The sequence below is a fragment of the Mangifera indica genome, chromosome 2 (genome assembly GCF_011075055.1).
Source record: "Mangifera indica cultivar Alphonso chromosome 2, CATAS_Mindica_2.1, whole genome shotgun sequence".
In the NCBI taxonomy this organism is placed as follows: domain Eukaryota; kingdom Viridiplantae; phylum Streptophyta; class Magnoliopsida; order Sapindales; family Anacardiaceae; genus Mangifera; species Mangifera indica.
In genome coordinates, this window is record NC_058138.1 from 17,414,888 (window position 1) to 17,433,090 (window position 18,203).

General features: G+C 34.5%; 3 protein-coding genes across 10 annotated transcripts; all 3 read right to left on the reverse strand.

Annotated features, from left to right (window-relative positions):
* Positions 1-1,649: 1,649 nt before the first annotated feature.
* LOC123206759 (organic cation/carnitine transporter 7) lies at positions 1,650-6,912 on the reverse strand. Of its 5 annotated transcripts, XM_044624023.1 has the most exons (8): positions 6,762-6,810; positions 6,433-6,457; positions 5,880-5,949; positions 5,669-5,795; positions 4,613-4,850; positions 3,279-3,855; positions 2,960-3,162; positions 1,650-2,367 (listed from the first exon to the last, which is right to left on the reverse strand). In XM_044624023.1, the coding sequence occupies exons 3-8, from the start codon at positions 5,947-5,949 to the stop codon at positions 2,125-2,127; spliced, it is 1,458 nt and encodes a 485-aa protein (XP_044479958.1). In that variant the 5' UTR covers positions 6,433-6,457; positions 6,762-6,810; the 3' UTR covers positions 1,650-2,124. The 5 variants fall into 5 exon arrangements, with proteins under 5 accessions (XP_044479958.1, XP_044479950.1, XP_044479935.1 ...); XM_044624015.1 differs by lacking the exon at positions 6,433-6,457 and having other exon boundaries at positions 6,762-6,912; XM_044624000.1 differs by having other exon boundaries at positions 5,669-5,949; positions 6,762-6,815.
* Positions 6,913-7,257: 345 nt separating this feature from the next.
* On the reverse strand, positions 7,258-10,480 carry LOC123206796. 2 transcript variants are annotated; one of them, XM_044624057.1, is made up of 3 exons: positions 10,263-10,480; positions 7,931-9,711; positions 7,258-7,825 (listed from the first exon to the last, which is right to left on the reverse strand). In XM_044624057.1, exons 2-3 carry the CDS (start codon positions 9,690-9,692, stop codon positions 7,389-7,391), a joined length of 2,199 nt encoding a protein of 732 aa, XP_044479992.1. In that variant the 5' UTR covers positions 9,693-9,711; positions 10,263-10,480; the 3' UTR covers positions 7,258-7,388. The 2 variants fall into 2 exon arrangements, with proteins under 2 accessions (XP_044479992.1, XP_044479983.1); XM_044624048.1 differs by having other exon boundaries at positions 7,931-9,780.
* Positions 10,481-11,633: 1,153 nt separating this feature from the next.
* LOC123206810 (myb family transcription factor PHL6-like) lies at positions 11,634-16,960 on the reverse strand. 3 transcript variants are annotated; one of them, XM_044624080.1, is made up of 9 exons: positions 16,728-16,960; positions 14,820-15,953; positions 14,489-14,696; positions 14,266-14,342; positions 14,133-14,172; positions 12,744-12,816; positions 12,573-12,642; positions 12,102-12,457; positions 11,634-11,929 (listed from the first exon to the last, which is right to left on the reverse strand). In XM_044624080.1, the coding sequence occupies exons 2-8, from the start codon at positions 15,486-15,488 to the stop codon at positions 12,119-12,121; spliced, it is 1,476 nt and encodes a 491-aa protein (XP_044480015.1). In that variant the 5' UTR covers positions 15,489-15,953; positions 16,728-16,960; the 3' UTR covers positions 11,634-11,929; positions 12,102-12,118. The 3 variants fall into 3 exon arrangements, with proteins under 3 accessions (XP_044480015.1, XP_044480007.1, XP_044480001.1); XM_044624072.1 differs by lacking the exon at positions 11,634-11,929 and adding an exon at positions 11,941-11,972 and having other exon boundaries at positions 16,728-16,959; XM_044624066.1 differs by lacking the exon at positions 11,634-11,929 and having other exon boundaries at positions 11,941-12,457; positions 16,728-16,959.
* Positions 16,961-18,203: the final 1,243 nt, after the last annotated feature.

An 18,203-nucleotide genomic window follows, 5' to 3' on the forward strand; every position in this document is an offset into this window, starting at 1 on the left:
TATCCAGATGATCCAACAATCACATTTTCTGCATCAGCATTGGATTATGTTTTCCATATTACTGCTCTTTCATTGAAAATTCTTTAGCTATTTCATTGCTCACTTCATTCTCAACATGATTATCTATTTCTTGATTGTAGCCTTTGGATGAAATTACGCTTGTACATCACACCAGCTGATGCGACCCGTATTCCTTGTATGGAAAAAAGCTTCTAGTCTTATGATCGTTGAAGTTTAAGGTGCAGAGTAGAAAGACCCTTTGACTGATGTTTTGGCTCAGGTGTAGTAACCATCAACATGCCCTCTTTCCACGAAATGAAGTTGGCGACATTCGGGGAAAAGACTGAAGTTGTCATTGTAATTGCCGCAAATTTTACATGGCTTAAACAATAAAATTTCCCTCCAGTCCGTCCAACTGTGGACAAGAATGGAAATTTTTGTCATTTGTATATGAGAACAAAACAAGGATCTTTCAAAGGAACAAAAACAAAAGACTCTGATGATTTCTATGATTCCTGAAAATGATAAATTTCCTTGGACCGTGCCGTGCTCTTTCTTCATCCATTTGGCTCCTGAAGGCAGGTTTTTCTATTGATTGCGGCAAGAGAGTTTCATATTTAGGTGGAACAATGGCTTTTGGCATCTAAGAAATGTGTATCATAGTGGCAGTACTTGGTGTTAAAGCTTTCATACTTCGTATTATTGCAGAAAACAAAAAGGTTTTACTCAATTCTTAACTGATTTCGGCAAGTTTCTTTCTTTTACCGAGTGGAACCAATTTCATCAACTATAAGCTCAATTTAACATAGTTGAGTATATATGCAGTATTTCATCTTCACAAAAACAAATCTATTCCTCTCAATGCTTTCTTCAGAAACACTAAATGCTTTGTGTTCTTCAACATAACTGTGTGAGCATTATTAGATATCACTTTTAACTTGATCGACTCATTGTTTAATTATCTCTCAAACAATTCAAATATATTCCTTCCCTTGGCTGTTGTGATGAGAGCAGGTGGTTGTCCTTGTTTGCTGAAGGGATGCTGTTGTGGACAACAATCACTGAGCTCAAGCACTTGACTAGCAATGTATATCACAACTTGAACACGACTTGCCCCACAGCCAGGACTGGTCTCTAGATGCCTCTATCTTCTGGTTGATATGCCTAAGGCTAGCTGACAATGCGAGAGATGACTACTTTGATGAAGAAGAGAACAATAAAGGTGTCACACTTACTTCATCCGCAACTGCACAAGCATACCATTTATTTTCTATCAATCCTTGTACAGCAATATTGCACATCTTTATGCATTTTTTTTCCCCAAGCCATCCCAAGAAAATTTTTTACTTGACATGACTACATCACTCAAAAAAATTGCTTTCACTTGCTACCTTGGGTATTTTGTTCCAAAATTTTCAGAGATGTTCATACTCTAGGAGCTCATGGTTAGGCACCATGGTCTAATGATGTTTGGTTGCCTGCTTTAGAGCCGTACTTAGTAAAAGATTTGGCTACCATTTGCAAGTTTTTTATTCTAGGCTGCCAAACCAAGTATGGCAGATATTACAGGAGCAGAACTGGTGCAACAAAATGTGCAAAATGGTACAACGCAACTAGGACAATATGTCAAAATGTGTATTAAATCCAGATGCGCAGACAGATTGTATTTATTCATAATAAACAAATAATAAAATCAACAAATGTGACTATGGTGTAACACCTAGTGTGTAACTAGCTAGTTAAATATTGGCATAACTCGTGTAATTGAATACAACAAAAAAGGGGCATACCAGTACAGTTACTTTATCTTCATTTCCCATCCCTATAAATGGTACAATTCATTGAACGTGTGACGTTCGAAGTTCTCAGACATTAAGAAGTTTGTGCAATGGCATGACATCAATTTATGCCATGTCTTTCTTCAGGCTTCCCTCTGATTTTGGCATGTTCACCTCACTAAAAAAGTGGTTTTCCATCACCTTCATCCATTCTTCAACTTTGTCTAACCTACTCTTCAGTTCCGCAAGGATTCCTCAGGCATCACCGAAGAAGAGCAGAGCTGTATATTACGAAAAAACTGAACAAAGAAATGGGACAAGCCCCAATTGCTATGGTCTATTCAATCTAATGCATGATCAGTTTTGCACTAGCTACACTTTCAGTCAAGTCACGGCCTTTGGTTTCAAGAGGGAAAAGCAATGTAGCAATCCCTGACAGAAAAATAACAATCTCAAACAAAACTATGGCTGCAGTTTGATGGCATCCATGAACTAGAGCTACTGCCACAAGGGGACATGCCATCCCACCGATTCTTCCTATCGAGCTAGCAACACCAACACCAGTTGTTCTTACTGAGGTAGGGTATATCTGCAGTTTAAAAACAAATTAAAAATAATTTTGTTTGGCTTGAATTGAAAATATTTAATGAGTTATGCTTTGCGAAGAATTTATATAGCTTAAACAAAACAAAAATCAATTTCTGTACACAAAATGACAAAACAGTTATTGAAATACTTTATGACGCTTGGGCTGATTTACTCCTATAAAAAGGTGAAAAGTCTAGTAAACACTGTATATGAGTATGAAAACACAACCTTAAGAAGAGAGAAGATAATGGGTGAATATAATAAAATTCATTTGTATCTCAGTAATCAAAGCCATCTAAAAAGCAATCATCAATACTTAGAAGCAATTACATTGGGGCTGGCCATCTGGAAATTTCTCAAAGGAAAGTTTGTCCTAGTTGCAACCAGTTTTAAGTTCTTTCACATTCAACAAAACTTTTTGAGTAGTAAGAACGGAAATATTGAAAATCAATTGTTTATTGAACTTCTATCTCACAAACATTTAGATTGAAAGCATTTTTCCTTTGTCACTTCTTGAAAATGAGACAGTGCAGTGCAATGGAAAATATAAAAGATATATTTCCTATGGAAACAGACATAAACTCTTCACTTACCTCTGGTGCATATATATAGACAATTGTGAAGGTTCCTGATATGCATATTCGAGCTCCAAAGAGAAGACCTGTTGTTAAACCCGCAGACTGCTGGAACAGCAAAGGTAACAGAAATGTGCAACAGCAGAAGAACAAAGCTGACATTGAAAGCTTACGACCAAGTTTATCTACTATGGCAGCTGACAATAGGAGCCCAGGAAACTCTTGAAGCAAATCAAATCAAAGTTAAACGTTAATTAGCAGTGTTTCCAAAGGTAACAAGATTATAATTTCATAAAAGTAAAGAAAAGATTTATTGAAAAAATTAAAAATACCAAACCTGCAAAACTGGTGATGAAAACATCTTTGTAGTCAATATCCTGAGATTTTTCAGATTGCAGTTTTTCTGCACAATTGTTGTGTCCATTGTTCAACTCAGTGGTCAGCAACACAAGCCCATAATATAAAAATGCATTGCCAAAGAATACTACCCATAAGAGCAAGGTTGATCTGATTAATTCTGGAGAAAGAAGCATTAACAGTGCAGAGATGCCAGCAATGTTAGAATCTTTCCACTCAGGAGTTGAATGTTCATTTTCTGTTTCCAGAGCCTTAGAAGTTGAATCTTCCTCTTCTTCCGTTCCCTCCGGAGTTTCATTGTCTTCATCAAGACTTCTTGTAATCAAACTCAAAGTCTCTAGCTCACGTTCCTGATCAGAAACAAGATCTCCAGAAGGAAGCGGTGTGCCATTAAATATTGCTATTTTCTCCAAAATATGGCGTGCCTCAGCTGTTCTACCTTTCAAGCATAAATACCTCGGTGATTCAGGAGTCACCCTATAGAATATAAGGAGAAGCAAAGAAGGCAGAGACGAGAGTGCAAGTAGCCACCTCCAACCTTTTCTTGGCATAATAAGCTGCAAAGCAGACATCATAAGGATGAGTGTTCTCTCCACAAATTTTTTTAAAGATTTTTTTTTATAGTGAATTAGCACACTAAACTGGGACAAATATCATGTCATTTGAACTCCTCCATATTTTTTCTTCAGCAAGTAAATTGGAAAGACTAGATAAAAAATGCAATAGCGCTGTCTTTTCTACTTTAGGTTGCAAGTACCAAAAACAACCAGGTCATGGTGGATGGCAAGATTTGGACAAACTCATAGGATGACTATATAATAGTGACTGATGTCAAACACAGTGCTAACTGAAATGTGTTTTGAAAACAATATCCAGTAAATGAGGAAATGATATTGATACTGGGTATAAGTCTCACTACACACCTCAATTGCAGAACTTAGAGACAGTTATAAAATGCAAAGGACCAAAGACAAAGGTGGAAATAGAAATATAAAAGTTAAAGAAGAAAATCCCTAAATTATTAGAACAACCAATCTAAGGAAAAGGCTTTTACATGGTTCACTAAGGTAAACAACAAAATAATTGCCTCGATAATAAGGTAAGAAACTTCCTTATCTTAGGAACCTAAGAATCTCATAAACACCATTTTAGCACAAGAAACAGAAAAGTAGAAAGAATGTTTGCCATGCATCTCTAGATTCAACAAATAAAAGGTCAAGCAAAAGATAAAGGCCAATGAAATCAAATTAAAACTACAAACGAATCAGTGAATTGCCACCAAAAAAAAAAAATTGAATGAAATCACAGGCATACCCATGCAAGTGCTGCCTCCAAGATTGTCCCAACACTCCAGAAAGCTGAAAAAATAACCATCCAAACACCTCTGCTCGGAGCGGGAATAAACTCTAGAAACCAAGATGAGAGCACAGGGCCGCCTCCCAAACCAAGACCAACCAAACAACGAAAGATGATCAAGAAATAATAATTTGGGGCAAAAGCACTCAGAAAACCAGCTGCAGAAGTTACCACTGCCGTAACGAGGAATCCTTTCCTGAAGAAATAGAAATTAAGGAAAAGAAGAAGAAGGAAAAACAGAGTGATCAGATTCAAATAAGGTAAATATACAACTGCAGTATAATGCTGCAAGAAAAAGTCTTATCAGATTTAAAATCACATGAAAAGATGGCAAAAGCATCCATAGTTACTAGAGCAGGATGACATGATTTCCATTTCTTTTCAATACTAAAATTTCCCAATCCAACTATGAATTAGAAATTAAAAAACAAGACTTGAAAGAAGTTCTAAGGACCATCTATTCTAATATATTAGCATTGGCAGGAAACTTTTCACCTAGATATGTTGCCTCAATTCATAATTGCAAGATCTACAATACAAGACTAATTCATCGGGCAAACCAAGAAGAGCAGGTATTAGTCCCATCTAAGGACCTCCTTTAATTCCATTCTATAAACATGGTGTTGACTATTCATAAAGGTGTAACTTTAAAGTCTATTTTGCTTCTCACTTTCCAGTATGGTAGGTTTACATCTCAAGGGTCGTATTTTCCAGGCCAAGAAGGTAAGAAGCAGAAAACCATTTTTTATTCAGGAGCAAAAAGGAAGATGAAATAAACTAGTCATTATGTCACCACTATAGATCATCTTCACACATGGTAAAACAAAGCAGCTTGCCATTAGTGTCATTCCACATAGACAAATAAATATGTATTCCCTTGAAATGTGAGTGACAGAGAATCAACATTGAAAAAATCCACAAAACACTGAAGGCGGATTTAGAAAAGCAGATACAAATGCTGATTCAAAAAAGCAAAGATTGCAAACAATTAATGAGCAATGATGAAGGGCACACCTTCTTCCATAATTGTCTGACATGATGCCCCATGAATAGGCCCCAACTAGCATTCCAGCAAAAACAACACTAGTTATAAGACTCTCTTGCTTAGGAGAAAGATACCATAAGGACTGAACTGCTGGTCCTACAAAAGATAGGAGCATCATTTCCATTGCCTCCGAAATCATTCCCATGCCAGCATAAGCAAGCACACAAGCTTGGAATTTACCGAATCCCATTTTCACAAGGGCTTCATCCACAGTATATGTGGGGTTTTCTTCTTGATTTTCAATTCCCATCTAAAAATTAAAGAGATATAGTAATTTAAATTTTATAAATCCATATTGCTTGTAACAAATTGCTTAAAGCATTGCAGTAGTATTGAGGATGATTTTGCAGAAGAAGTTTCTAGTTTCTACATGATTTTTCCAAAGAACTTCTGATTAATATTTCACCACATATTACCAGTTGCTTTGCATCTACATTTACAATGGAGATACAAGACCTTGGTCTAAGTCTTAAGTCCCAAAACATAGTTCAAACAACCTAAACTTCATTCTAGAATTGGCAATAAATTATCCTAATGAATTGAAAAAAAAAAATTTGAGCCTCAAAAGCTTTAGAAGCTTGAGAAAAATGTTTAATTTCAACTAAAGAATAGTGAATTGTTCAATGACATTTATCCTAACACTGTTAAATATTTAAAGAGTTCCATTCCTTATGTGAAATATCTTCTTCATCTTCACCAACATCGAATTTAAATGCTATATTAATTGACTTACTTCTTCACTTGCAGATGCTTTCTCACTGCAATTCATGCAGTCCAATCACAGTGTAAGCACAGTAACATATAAATATACCAATGCATTAAAATACATGTTAAGAAATACAAAATGTCCCTGAAATTAGCAAATGTATGAATATTGCGCGTGTAATATTCAAAACGTAAGGAAATAATATGAGGGTTTAATTAAGAAACCAGGATTGAACATGAAAATAGCGTAAAGAATCGAGATTGATCTCACCAAACACAGAGAGGCATGATCGAACACAAACATTAACGCAAAAGAAACAAGAGAGAAAAAGAGGGTATGAAAGAAAAAGGACCAACCTTTCGAATAAAATTTAATGGAAAAGATAAAAGTGTAGATCTCGTTCTTCTGGTGTTCTTCGTCCTTCCTCGTTCTCATGGTTTACTTCTGAACATATATTGTATAGGACACGACAAAAAGTCAATCTAAGTGGTTGACGTTGATTGGCTCTTAATTACGTCAGTTGGCGTCGCTAGAAAATTGTTTAGATTATTTTAATTTATTTATTAATAAAAAAAATTAAATTTTATATAAAATAATAAGAGGACTATCCCATTCCTGCCCCATTTGGGCGCCTTTATATGATGGCATTCAAACTGCCTCTGCATTTGGCAATGAAAGAAAAGAACTTGATTATATTTCCCAAATGAGTAGTTCCAACGCAAATAAATAATGTATATAATTTTATTTATAAATAATAATATATTATTATGTGATTAAATAATTTTAAATTAGATATAAAATTAAATTAAATTGTATAATAATATGATATTATTTGTATATAAAATTTACATATTATTTGAACATATAATTTTATTGATCACAAATATTGTTTGTCACCAGATAACAAAAAATATACAGACTTCAAAACCCAATACACATCACCTTCCAAAAGGCATTGAAGGATTACAGATGCCACTATCCCATCAACTAATTCTAGTACTGATGCTATTTGTTATATCTATGTTGGGCTCCTCCTTTGCTTGACGTAGTGAAGTTCCTTCCACGTTAGGCACCCCCTCAGGTCTAGTGTAGTTTAACTCCATCCAAGCACTGTCACCATTTTCAGATTCGGTTTCTAGTGATTCATCTACAATCCAATCGTCCATAGGATCAATCTCATCCGCCACCATGTCACCTTTCAGGAGTAGCTTGAAATTCTTCAGTTGCAAGTTATAGTGAACAAATGTCAGATCACTCAATCGGTGCTTTTCAATACGATTCATTCCCTTTTTAAGCAGCTTCTCAGATAAACTCCTCTTCAACCCATATCTTGAAGCACCATCACATGTTTGACTCAGAATTCTAGTGGCGAATTTCTGCAACTCAGGATATTCCTCTCCAAATTCAGACCACCACTCAGCTGCAATGAAACATGCGGGGGAACATAATTAAGGACACAGCATTCAACCAGTCCAAAATTAGAAAGCTCTGTACAATCATCAAGAATATGATAAATAAGTTTTACCTGGAGAAAATTTGTTTATTTGGTCAATGGTACCCCCCTGACTAAAAGAACCCTTAGCACGTCTATACTCATCCAATTGAAGAGATATCGAATCTTGAGTGGACTGATCTTGCACCATCCTAACAATACAACATAACAGACCAAAGGAAACCTCGGGATCACTATAGAAATCACTTGAATAAAATAAACTTGGGTTTAAGTAATAACCAGCTGCATGGAGGGGGCTATGGAGGTGTTTGTCCCAAATCTCATCAATAATTTCCCAAACAGGCATATATTCAGATTTCTTGTTACTAACTCCCTCTTTAATCGTCTCCTTTGCTTGATCCATGGTTTCATATATATATCCCACTTGAGGTTTGTCTGTCCCCCTGATCAAACACAGAGCACGTACAAGTGGTATGGTTGTCTTCAGAACCATCCTGGCTCCAGTCCAGAAAGAATGATCCTTTACTAAATCAGCAACCCTTGTTCCCTCTGTTGTAGTAGCCCAGTCTGAGTTGTTCCACTCAGATGAGACAAACATGGCTGTCAGGTTATTCTTTTTGGAGACAATATTCTCTATGGTCATAAAAGGCATTGCTGATCTCACATTGGAAGGCATAATAAGGTTGCAGTCACCAGTAAAATATCTCAAGATTTTCATTACAGATGTGTGGCCATGAATGAACCTTGTAATGGTTTTTGTCTTATCTAATACCCTCTGAACAGAATCCAACATACCAATCTTCTCAAGCATCAGCTCAATACAGTGGGATGCACTTACAGTCCAAAACACAGTCCTCTGCCTTTTCATAAACTGCTTGCCTAAATCCCCCATCCAGCCTGATGTAGAACATGCAATAATTTGAACTACATTAGTTACTCCAACCTCTTCAATGACTCCATCTAGAAGCAACTGCAAGGCATCAACATCACCAATGATGGCCGAAACATCAGCTGATCTGAGATAAATTGGTCCCTGGGGACAGTCCACAATAAAACTAACCAAGTTTTGACCACTTTCATCAATCCATCCATCTAACAAGATGCTACATCCAGTGCTTGCCCATGACTGTCTTATCCTCTTCACATATTCTTGCATTTCCTTCACTTCTTCATGAAGAATCCACCCTTTCAGATCCTGACAACTGGGAATCTCACATTTTGCCTGAACATGATAAAAAGTAGCATTTATCATGTTTCGAAAGCTTGGAGAATTGGCAACACTGAATTCAATTCCCATTTCATAGAAAAATCTACCAATACATCTTTGAGTTTGCAATGATAATGAATCCTTTTTCTTCTCAGCATTAATGCTGGTTTGTGAACCTATTCTTTTGCTGAGAATTGAAACATTTTGTGTCCCACTTTCTTCTAATTCAGATTCCGTCTCTGTATAGCTTTCACTCTCACAGCTGGGATGTTGAGAGGCTTCACATTTAAAACGTTTAACACTGTTACATTTGGAGGATCGATCCCTTTTTCCTGGAGAGTCCAAGTTCTTAATTTCTCCGATTTGCACACTCGGACTTCCTCTTTTTATGTCTAGCAAGTTGTTTCTCAGTGGTTCCTTGACATTTTCGGGAGCCTTTTCACAAGGTACCACATTTCCGCGAATACCTCCTAAATGATACTTGAGACGAGAAGATTTCAATTCCTTTCCACAATAATTGCATTGTACTCTATACTTTTTCCGATCCACCACAGTTCCATGATCATAAATATTAAAATTGAAGACATCATCACTAGCCATTTTTATGGATTGAAACAAGCAAGACATCTATGAGAAAGTCTAGAACCTAAACATGCCAAATGTCTAAGTCAAGTTCTTTCACCAAGCTTTGGCCGCAAATCCTCTGCACAAAGTGCTAAAAACGGAAAAAAAAAAAAAATTGAAAACCAAGTTTTCAAAACATACCAAGTTTTCAAAAACAGAATACATCACTTAGTCTCTATTTGAACTTAAGTACATAAAGATAAGAAAACAAGCAACATAATGTAAATAAATGCAGCAACTCGAGCTAAGTCCACAATTCAAGCAGCACAGCAATCATACTATTTCCCCAATTAAAGAAGTGAAAATGTTATCAAATCAGAGATTAGAAAAGAACGTCAGAAGGCAAGAGACAAGAAGCAAATGATTTGCACTGCAAGGAGAACCAAAGTCCAACAACAAAAAGGAAATTTTTTTATTAAAGGACAAGTAAATGGAACACTCGTCGAGAAAGCAAACCAGGCGTTAGCAAGAACAAAGATGAAAACTTCAATGGGTACGTTTAGGCTAATGGTCTCAATCAAAAGGAAGAAAATGAAATTAACAAAGGGATTATGAGAAGATGAAATGAAATACCTTCTTGGCGTTGGAGACTCCGAAACAGAATATGAAGAAAAGTTAGCAACTTTGGCTTTCTACATAACACAAAAACTTCATGACTATAGTCTTAACTCAATGAGTGAGATAAAGACAGACTCAGAGCCAGTCCTATGTATCCGTGCAACTCTCTTCCCGAATCAGCTTACTCTACCAGCACGCCCCTTTCTGTCTTCTCTTAATTATCAAATATTATTATTTTAATAAGGGAAGCGTTACAACTTCCCAATAAAGTTGTACTCAAGAAAATACAAATTATTTGCATTTAATTTATGTTTTTGTTTAATTCCTATTTTAAATATATTATTTTAAATTTTTAAATTAAAAAAGTATTAAAAATATATTTTATACGTTTTTTTATATTTTCATATTTTTATAAATTTTATAAAATATAAAAATATCTTTTGTATTTTTTATTAATTACTATAATATTATAATTATATAAAACAAAAGACTCAATTTTTTATTATCGAAATCTCTAACCTCTTCCGATAACTTGTTGTAATGATTGAATTTTAATTATATATTATATTTATTAGATTTAATAGTCAATTTAATAATTTACATTTAAATTGTTAATAAGAAAATCTATAAAAAAATGTTAAAATTATTACTAATATTATCGTATTTTAAAAATATATTATTAATAATATGTTATATTAAACTCATATATACGTGTTTAGTATATCTGAATTTTATTATATTTTTTTATAAACATATTTTTTCTCATTTATCATATTATACTTATATAATTTTCATACTTTTTTTTTTTCTCATTATCATATTTACTAACTAAGAGTTACATAATAAACTTGTTACAAATAAGCCAAAACAAAAAATCTTCTTTATCATCTACTTTGAGGACAAAGGTTAATTAATTAAAATAAATATTTTTCAAGGTTTACACAAATATAACCCTAATTTGCTTGTGTTTGCATTGATAACGAAAATATCATGAATATGAGTTTAAACCTTTTATATAAGATATATACTGAATTTATTAGTTAATGTTGAGTTATGTGCATGGCATCATGTTGAGTAATAGAGAAAATAAGCATACAAATCCTTGGTTTTTTTGACATATATGATTCACATTCAGTATCGTATCGCATATATTGGAAATAAATAAAAAAGTTATATTATACATACCTACTTTAGATACACAAATATGTACATATTTATATTTATTATTATATAATTAGATGTTACTTTATCATTAATTCAAAATCACTTACTTACGTAATGATATATATATATATATATATATATATATATATATATATATATATATATATATATATATATATATATTTGTACATTTAAAATATGTACACATTGTTTTATTGAAAATAAAGGTAGAAGACTAATTGAATTTTCCATATACAACACATAAAATGGGTTTTTCCAAAATTTTACATTTTATTAGTTATACACATGTGAGTCACACATAACAAGGATAATCGAAATTTTGTTATGTGCAAACTATAGGTATGTATGATACACATAGTTGGGGTAATTAAAATTTTGTACAAGTGGGAGGTAATTAAAATTTTTCATTTTGCAGACTCCTCTTTGTGAATTTTCTTTCTAACTTTTTATGTCTGTGACTGTGTCATCCAAGAGCGCTTTCTTGTTTTCTTCCTTTGCTTCAGCATTGTACCAGAAACAAATTCTCTTTCATTCAGATTTCTAGAGTGCCAAGAGATGGTACAAAATCAACAAATCTCTATTCAATCACTGATCTACATGGAACTTAATACATGTACAAGTACTAAGTAATATTGAAGATGATACAAATAATAAACTATGAAAACTCACAAAGGGGCCCGAAGCCTTCATTGCACAGGATTTTCAACCAATGCATCATCTGAAGCTGTTTCTGGCTTGTCGTTGAGACGAATCCTTTTTGCATCTGGCTTCGATTCACTACTGTCAGTAGCTTTTTGCTTCGATGGTAGAGCTGATGACAAGTCTGTTTTAGACTTGTCTGGGTGGTTAGACAAACCACTAACTGATGGAGAAGAAGGCTGCACCTCAGAATCTCTGCTGGGATCGGTAATTGATGACAAGCTTCGAGGAGGAATCAGGACACTGCCAGCTTTCTGCTGTTCCTCCAAGATCTTCTGCAAGTACTTTGCATGCTCCTCTATGCGTAACTGAAGGGCCCTTTGCACCTGAGCAAAGGTTATGCAGATAACAGAACAATTACAACCAATATGAAACTATAAGTTGGAACCAGAAAATTTAAAGAATTCAGGAGAAATATATTTAAATTAAGCTTAAACATACCTCAAGCTGTTCATGCAGCTGTTTCTGAACTTCCATTTGCATGCGCAAGGCCTCAGAGATTTGCACACTCCTTTGACCAGAAAGATCAAAAGTTAAAATCAAACATTGTCTAATATAACAAAACAAGGAAACATTTTCTGGTACTGATTGTGAATTTAAAATAATATTGACCCTTTCTTCCGTCCATCACATTCACTGCTGCTTGAAGTTGCACTGTTTTCTTCAGTGCTAGAAGTCTTCTTCTCTGTAAAACAAAAGGACAAGCCAAATGTAAGCTACTTGCAAATGGCACTTAACATAAACTTCAAAGAGTGTCATCATCACCCTAACTGGAATTAAGAGTAATGTCTTAGCAAGAAAAATGAAATATCAAATAATCCTCACTATAACTGGAATTAAGACTAACATCATAGCAAGAGAAATATCAAATAATCCCACAATACACTCTCTGATCAACAGCGGCATCATGGCATGAGGCAGAAAATTAAATTGACAAGCAACAACTGAACAAGCTGAAGAACTGTGTTCTAAGGACATTTTTGACATACTTATGAAAGCTAACCCTTGTGTAGCGGTTATAAGCAGGACCAAATCAAAATAGATCCAAGCAATTATAAGTTGCACTCAACTTCATCCAATCATATAAATCAGTTTTATGATATTATTCTACATAAACAGCCCACCAGAAACAGTTGGATGCACATATTTTGTATAATATTGGTGAGCAGTCTCAAGTAAATGAAATACTCTCCAAAAAATCACCATACAACAAATACACACAAAGATGCACAGACAGCAGCTGAGGGACACACAGAGAAAATCTTAGCAACCAAACACTGAGACATGTCACCATCATAAACCATCTGGATCAATATTTATCCCCTTTAAATAAACATCTTTGACAACTTGATGCAGAATCTCAAATTCGTCAACTTGTTTGTTTTCACAATTTAAATATTTTTTTCTCAACAAAGATTTCGTTCCCTCAATTTGCAATCATCCAATTGTTTATTAACTTATCTCACCGCTAGGAGAACTCATATCCCTACCAAAAATGCTAAAACTCTGAACCCATTCTCGTAGGATCTATCTCAATACCTCTCATAAACATCATCATGACATTATGATCTATATTGCATGCATCTGACACTTGCACAACTTTAAATAAGCCAGCTAAGTGCTGAGAAGAAAAGTTTGGCTAGCCAATAAGCATCCATAAAATGCATGTGACGGTTATGCAGATGTGAACATGAAGAAATGAACCATCAAGAATAAAGAATTTGATTATTCAGCAATAATCAATATGGATATGGACATGTCTGATAAAACACTAGGGTCAACTATTTAAATAAGTAAGAAATTTAAATTGGAAGGATATCAGTAAGCTGATCCAAAATTCAACTACAAACTCATAACTTTAGCCAGATTGTACATGTAAACATATAACACAAGTTCTCAAAAAAGAAACTCAGATGTAAACATCAATAGCGTAATGATTTTAAAAATAAGCTCAGGATAATGTAGCATGCTTATAAGCCTTTTTTATGATGCATCCATTACCTTCCTTTTTCTCTGGCATATACTTAGCGAGTCGGTATTTCTGAAAAATATGTATAAATTAAAATGTAAGCTTAGATAGAGTAACAGCTAATTCAACAAGTACACTTATTTTACTAAAAACTTCATTGATTACCTGTAAGTGGCTTTTCACATGATAGATGGTCAAACCTTCTACATTCATGAGCTTCAATACACCTTTGGGAGTAGCCCCTGCATTTTAAGTAAATCAATGAGCCTCTTTCAATTAGTAAACATTGTTAAATAATAATTTATGTACCGCAATGGGCTCTTCCTTTCCAGTCCTGTCAACAGATAAAGTTATTAGCCCAAATTGTTTACTAGAATGGACAACATACTTTCAGCTCCATCAAGTTTGTTGACAGCTGCCACAAAGCATTCATGGAGTGCAGGCGTCCATCTCATTCTTGGCTTATGTGCAGTGGCTGGCCCAGGAGATGGGAGACTTGTAAAAGCATCAACAGGTGGTGCTGAAGAGACATAGCTCTGATCACATGCCAGTCCGATGGAAGGTTTTGATGAAGATTGAGGTATTTCATAAATTTCCTGGATGAACATCAGCACGAAAGAAACAGACTAGTCAACAGAGTTCATACTGAAGTGCCCATTTACCAATGTAACACATCGGGAAACCAGCAGTGCCCAGGAAAGGGGTCACAATGTACTTACATCAACCCTGGGATTTTCTCCATTGTCAGTTATAGCTATGTCAAGTTCATCAGACAAAAAATGCAGCTCCAAATGATCATTAAGTGCCAAACTGTCATCTGTACAAGTTACCCCATGAAAGCTACCATCTGAAATGTCTCCAGGCAAATTAAAGAGGTCTTTCACGAGAGATTCTGAATGCTCCTCTTCATATGGGTTCCCTATACCTTCACTGAAAGACAATGGAGATTTTGTTGAGTCAACAGAAGAAACAGAATGATTGTATGAGGGAGGACGTGGAAGAAATGGTAAATTCCCAAGTTGACGATGGGTTTCAGAGCTTGATGAAGACGATAGGTATAAACTGGTACAAAAAACAGATGACCGTGAAAATGAGCCCTTTGAATGTTGAAGATGAGAACCACGAGTCCAAGGGCTATTTGGTCCAGGTGGAAAACAACACTTATGGGATTGGGATGTAGGTGCTCGAATTTTATGGGGATAACTATGAGATTCTTTTTGAATAAAAGGTGATGGATGTGGAGAGGAACATTCACCAGTAGAAAGACTTAGCCCTTCTGATTCAACACTCAAAAAATTATGAATGGGGGGTATGGCAGTGCAACAGGGCTGTTTGATTCCATTGTTAGATTCAGTTTGAGTTGCAGAAATGAAACTATGGTGGTTCATGGTGTTTGATGACAGCGAAACTTGACGCAGGCAAAAATTCAGAATCTTGCAGAAGAAATCCAAAAATGAGAAAAGAAGGGTGGTAAATTTCAGATATGGGATCAGAGTTTAAGGCTTCAGTGAGTTGAGTGAACAGGAGTTTGGTTATTCAAGTTCATAACCAAGAGACATTCTTAAGAGTTCAAAACCAAAAAATGACTGAAACACTATCTCAATCTCCAAGCCAGAAACCTCTTCTTTCTTTGTTCAGGGATCAGCAACAAGCTTCACATCTCAATACCAAAGCTCTGTTTTAAAACTCCTTTCTTCAGGATACATGAGTATTTCCAAGACATTCACCCATCTCTGAAACAGAGAGACTCAATCGGTAACCTGCTAAACTCAATGCAGGAGAATACCCACAGACTTGGAGAGCAAAGGAACTAAATCATTGTATACAGAAAACCATCATCTCGGGTACAATACCTGTATTAATACCATCTAGAACGTGATCAGAATTGTAGAATCAGGCAAAACCAAGAGAAACTCATATGAACATAACATCAACATAACCCTTAATAGACAATACAAAAGAGAAATCCAATTTTCTGGACAAGCAATACCCTTTCAACAGCTCTACTAGTTATCTTACAGATCATCTATTAGATAATAAAGCAAGAAATTGACAGTGAAGTAACTGATAAAAGCATTCTATTATAATTTGCCTAAGCTACCAAAAAAATCTTTTTAGTTCCCTCACAGAGCAAAGCCTAATAGTGCACTTCTCAGCAGCTAGTTATAAGCACTCAAGCATCTAAAGTCTTCAGTTGGCCACAGTAGAATCATCATACACCTTAAACTAAAATTAAAATATAAACGGAGCTATTCTTGAAATAATGTTTGTCCAAATTAGCTGATTTCAGCCAAACACACACACACACACTTGGTATATTCACAAGGAAATGAGACATGACAAGGAAAAATTAGTTATGCAGTATAATAAGTAAACACAAGCGCAGAATCACAATTATCTCCATTCATAGGATTCCAGCATCTTGCATGCACGGATGTATACAATACACACGACAACGGATCCAATATAAGCTTCCCAAGTCTTTACACATCACACAACAGACAACGAATCCACAAAAATTAAATATTCAAATAGTAAAAAGCCTAAGTCAGCATATCCAACTTAACAAAAGAAAGCAGTGAAATTAAAAGGCACGTGGAAACAAAATTCAGTGGAAGAAGAAGAACCTGAGCGGAGAACGAGAGAAAATGGCGCAGTGTTAGTGATAGACACGATGAGATGTTAAGAGGAATAAAATTGCTTTTGGAAAAGGGTAAAGGTTCAGAATCTGAAGACTAAAATCACAAGATTTTGGCAATGGTGGTTCAGCAGATAAAGAGTAGTAGAGCTGGTTAGGACGGAGATTATGATTTTGGCTGCTGTACTGTATTGTCTTGTCTTGACTTAGAAGAGTCAGTGAAAGAGAGATGACGTTAGATTGATTGTCCTCAAAAGGCAGTGCTGTACACGTACCAATTAATTTTGATCATTCTAATTTTAATTTTCAAATTTAGCTTTAATTTGCTCTTTTTCGAGGTACGTGTTTTACTGCCTCACAAACTCAATTGTTGTTATTATCTACTTAATCTCATCATTGTTTTGCTCCATCGCACAAGGGCTCCTCTTTCAAACACAATCATGGGTCTAACGACTTTATCTTAATTAGGATGATTCACATTATATTTTAAGAGGGAGTTATAAATTCAGATTTACATGACCTTTAACTATTTCACTTTTTAAAATTCATATATCACCTAAAATTTATGAAAATTTCAAAAAGTCTTTTGCATATCAAATTTGTCATCAATATTATTTTCTTTTCTTTTCACATTCTTCTTTATAGATGGTTCAAGTATATTTGAGTTTAGATGAACGGTAGCTTTAGATGGTTAGGTTTGGATTAGTGATGGTTCTTCTTCATGATTTTGAGTTTAGACAAATGATGATTGTGGCAACCAAGGTTTATAAACTTGAATAATAGAGGATGAATTACATAATTCTAAACATGTAAAATGGGCAAGGTGTCATATTTGACAGTTTTGATGGATTTGAGTTTGAGAGGGTAGTAGTTCTATAGGTCTAGATTTGGATGGTTTGTTGTTTTGATGGGTTTAAGTTTGGATGACTTGCGCTTACGGTAGTTAGGATTTCCAAACTTAAATTACATAAATAAAATTATATATTTTCAAATCTATAAAAGTGTTAAACTCTCATATTTGGCAGTTTCGATGGGCTTGGATTTGGATTAATTATACTTGTTGTGACTATGGTTCCTCAACTTAAACTATAAGGACTAAATTATAAATTTTTAAACTTATAAAAAATTAAATTATTATATTTAAAATTTTAAAATATGATCAATAAATTAACCACTTTTTAATTTTTATAATATGTTAAATAGTAAAATTATTATTTTATCTTTATTTTTTTTTATAAAGTTATGTTTTGAAAAGATTAGTGTGATTTATGCAATCACTAAGTGGAAAAAAGTATTTTTCGATCACACTTTGGGTGAAAAAATGTAAATATTTCTCCGAAGTATTATAAGTGATACATTGAGTCAAGTGATTACAATGTATGTATCTCAAATAAATGTCCTTAAGTGTAATAAAAATATGTGAACTAAATAAATTTATCCAAATTCAAGTACATTGTCTCTTGAC

Bases quoted from the DNA above. Each gene is read 5' to 3' on its own strand.
- LOC123206759 (XM_044623991.1), bottom strand. From the start codon at position 5,949: ATGGGAATTGAAAATCAAGAAGAAAACCCCACATATACTGTGGATGAA. The intron at 4,851-5,668 runs GTGTGCCCTTCA...CTATTTCTTCAG, and splicing joins TCAGACAATTATGGAAGAAG to GAAAGGATTCCTCGTTACGG. The intron at 3,856-4,612 runs GTATGCCTGTGA...TCTGCTTTGCAG, and splicing joins TGGAGGCAGCACTTGCATGG to CTTATTATGCCAAGAAAAGG.
- LOC123206796 (XM_044624057.1), bottom strand. From the start codon at position 9,692: ATGTCTTGCTTGTTTCAATCCATAAAAATGGCTAGTGATGATGTCTTC. The intron at 7,826-7,930 runs GTAAAACTTATT...GTTTCATTGCAG, and splicing joins AATAAACAAATTTTCTCCAG to CTGAGTGGTGGTCTGAATTT.
- LOC123206810 (XM_044624080.1), bottom strand. From the start codon at position 15,488: ATGAACCACCATAGTTTCATTTCTGCAACTCAAACTGAATCTAACAAT. The intron at 14,173-14,265 runs GTAATCAATGAA...CATATTTTTCAG, and splicing joins ATGTGAAAAGCCACTTACAG to AAATACCGACTCGCTAAGTA. The intron at 12,643-12,743 runs GTCAATATTATT...TTCTGGTCAAAG, and splicing joins TGTGATGGACGGAAGAAAGG to GAGTGTGCAAATCTCTGAGG.